The sequence below is a fragment of the Mandrillus leucophaeus genome, unplaced genomic scaffold (assembly GCF_000951045.1).
Source record: "Mandrillus leucophaeus isolate KB7577 unplaced genomic scaffold, Mleu.le_1.0 Scaffold493, whole genome shotgun sequence".
NCBI lineage: Eukaryota > Metazoa > Chordata > Mammalia > Primates > Cercopithecidae > Mandrillus > Mandrillus leucophaeus.
In genome coordinates this window covers 1,737,725-1,739,981 of record NW_012105287.1, presented here as the reverse complement: position 1 = coordinate 1,739,981, position 2,257 = coordinate 1,737,725, and the positions used below count along the sequence as shown (strand labels likewise).

The 2,257-nt window shown below is 46.0% G+C and overlaps 1 protein-coding gene across 1 annotated transcript in view; it reads right to left on the bottom strand.

The window, feature by feature from the left end:
* TFAP2E (transcription factor AP-2 epsilon (activating enhancer binding protein 2 epsilon)) overlaps nt 1-786 on the bottom strand; it is a 10,759-nt gene extending 9,973 nt beyond the window's left edge. Inside the window, exon 1 of the mRNA XM_011995634.1 lies at nt 698-786. Coding sequence (XP_011851024.1) covers nt 698-786 — 89 coding nt within the window. The remainder of the gene's footprint in view (nt 1-697) is intronic.
* Between the last annotated feature and the right edge of the window lie 1,471 nt (nt 787-2,257).

Here is a 2,257-nt window from a genome sequence, read left to right as displayed (position 1 = left end):
CATGTGAGGTTAATTTTAATCAATATAATAGTAAATAATATGTAACATTTTAGTATATTTTGTTTATCCCAGTACATAAAAAATAGAATCATTTCAACATGTAATCAATATTTTTAAAATTATTAGTGAGATATTTTACATTGTTTGAAATTAGTTTTCAAAATTCAATGGACATTTTATGCTTAAGCATATCTCAATTCAGACTAGTCACATTTTGGGTGCTCAAGAGCTACACGTAGCTAGTGGCCACCTTGGTGGACGGCACAGCTCCAGGCCTCAAGGGAGGAGGGGCTCAACAGGTAACATAGTAAGTGGGCTGTGGGGGAGGTTGGCAGGCTGGAGGGGCACCTTATGCGAAGTCCTGCCAAGTAGGACACAGAGCTCCTGGTTTGTTTGTGTTTTTGTTTTGTTTTGCTGGTTTTTGAAACTAGGATTCTGGATTTTTATGTGAACTCTCCGGATTTTTAAGCATTGGCAATGATTCAAAGATTTAAAAACCCAGCACAGGCCAAATGGAACAAGTGTGAAGTGCCTCCTGGGATGTGGTGACTCCCAGGCTGTGAGCTCTTTGAGCCCCACAGTGCTCCTTTGGTTCTCAGGGGTCCTTCTCCACTCTACTGAGTTTAGGCATCATCTCCTGTGCAGAGCTTCCCTCTCCTGCCCCCCAGCTCCCTCTCACCCCCATCCCTGGCCTTACCGCACTGAATCTTCCTGGTCTGTTTCCACGGCTGTCTTCCCTACCAAGTATGAGTGTGTCCAGGGCAGGGTCTTGGCACAGGTGGCCATGAGTGAATGTGAAATAAACTAATGATGCAAGGGCCCTGGGAACCCTTGAACTATACTGCATGTATTAAAAAATTATACCTCGAGCTTGACTTTAAACAAATAAAACTACAAATTGGGCCAGGCACAGTGGCTCACACCTGTAATCCCAGCACTTTGGGAGGCTGAGGTTTGCTTGAGCCCAGGAGTTCGAGACCAGCCTGGGTAATACAGTAAGACCTTGTCTCTACAAAAAATACAAAAATTAGCCAGGCATGGTTGCACACACCTGCAGTCCCAACTACTGTGGAGGCTGAGGTAGGAGGATTGCTTGAGCCCAAGAGGCAGAGGTTGCAGTGAGCTGACCACACCAGCCTGGGTGACACAGTGAGACAAAACAAAAACAAAACCAAAAACTTACCAATTGATAAATTAAAAATAAAAAGAAGGGCAAAGTAACTGTCTTCCCTCCCATCACCCCTCACCAGAAGTAGGGGTCGGAGAAACAGGATGAGCAGCCTTCTCCATCCAGCTTCTATTAAAACCTAGGGCCTCTGCTGGCTGAGCATGGTAACTCACACCTGCAATCCCAACACTTTGGGAAACTGAGGCAGGAGGCTCGCTTGAGCCCAGAAGTTCGAGACAAGCCTGGGCAACATAGTGAGACCTCATCTCTACAAAAAAATTATTTTTTAAGTTAGCCAGGAAGGGTGGCATGTGCCCATAGTCCCAGCTGCTCGGGAGGCTGAGGCCACAGAATGATTGAGCGGGGTTTGAGGCAGCAGTGAGCTATGATTGCACCACTGCACTCCAGTCTGGATGACAAAGCGAAACTCCATCTCAAAAAAATAAAAATAAAAAAGGGTGACTATACAAAAACTGTATGCCCTTGTGATAAATACAGCAATGAGGATGAGCTGGAGTGTGGAGGGATGTGGTAGCCTGCATATGGATATTTGCAAGTGCTTTCTCCTGTTGATGCCAGATTTATGCAAACATAGGTGCTGCTAGATATAAGGGCAGACATGACATTGCTCATGTGTTTGTGTATATGAGTGACAGACCTTGCTGCTTCCCCTACCTGTCCCTTTTTTTCTCAGAGCCTCTTCCCTTTTAAGTGGCAAGAGGAATGGAATCCACGGTTAGGGAAGTAGATGGGTCAGGGAAGGGGCAGTGATGGAGGCAGGAATTAAACTAGCACAGAAGGCAAAGCGGAGACACTGAAGTTTGTCTCCGACACGCACAGGACAGGATTCCCTGTGGTGACTCCTGAAGCTGAAGTGATCTAATGGTGTCCTGCTGGTCACAGATGCAGAAGCCATGAACACACACACAGACACACACACACACATTCCTGCAGACACAAGAGCTCCCAGTTATTCAACCTGTCAGACAAGGCACTCTGTCCACAGGTGGTAGATATGGTCTGACTTCAGAACCTAGGGAAGTGTGCAGCAGACTCTCCCAGAAGGCTTGTTAAAATTGCAAGTTTTTT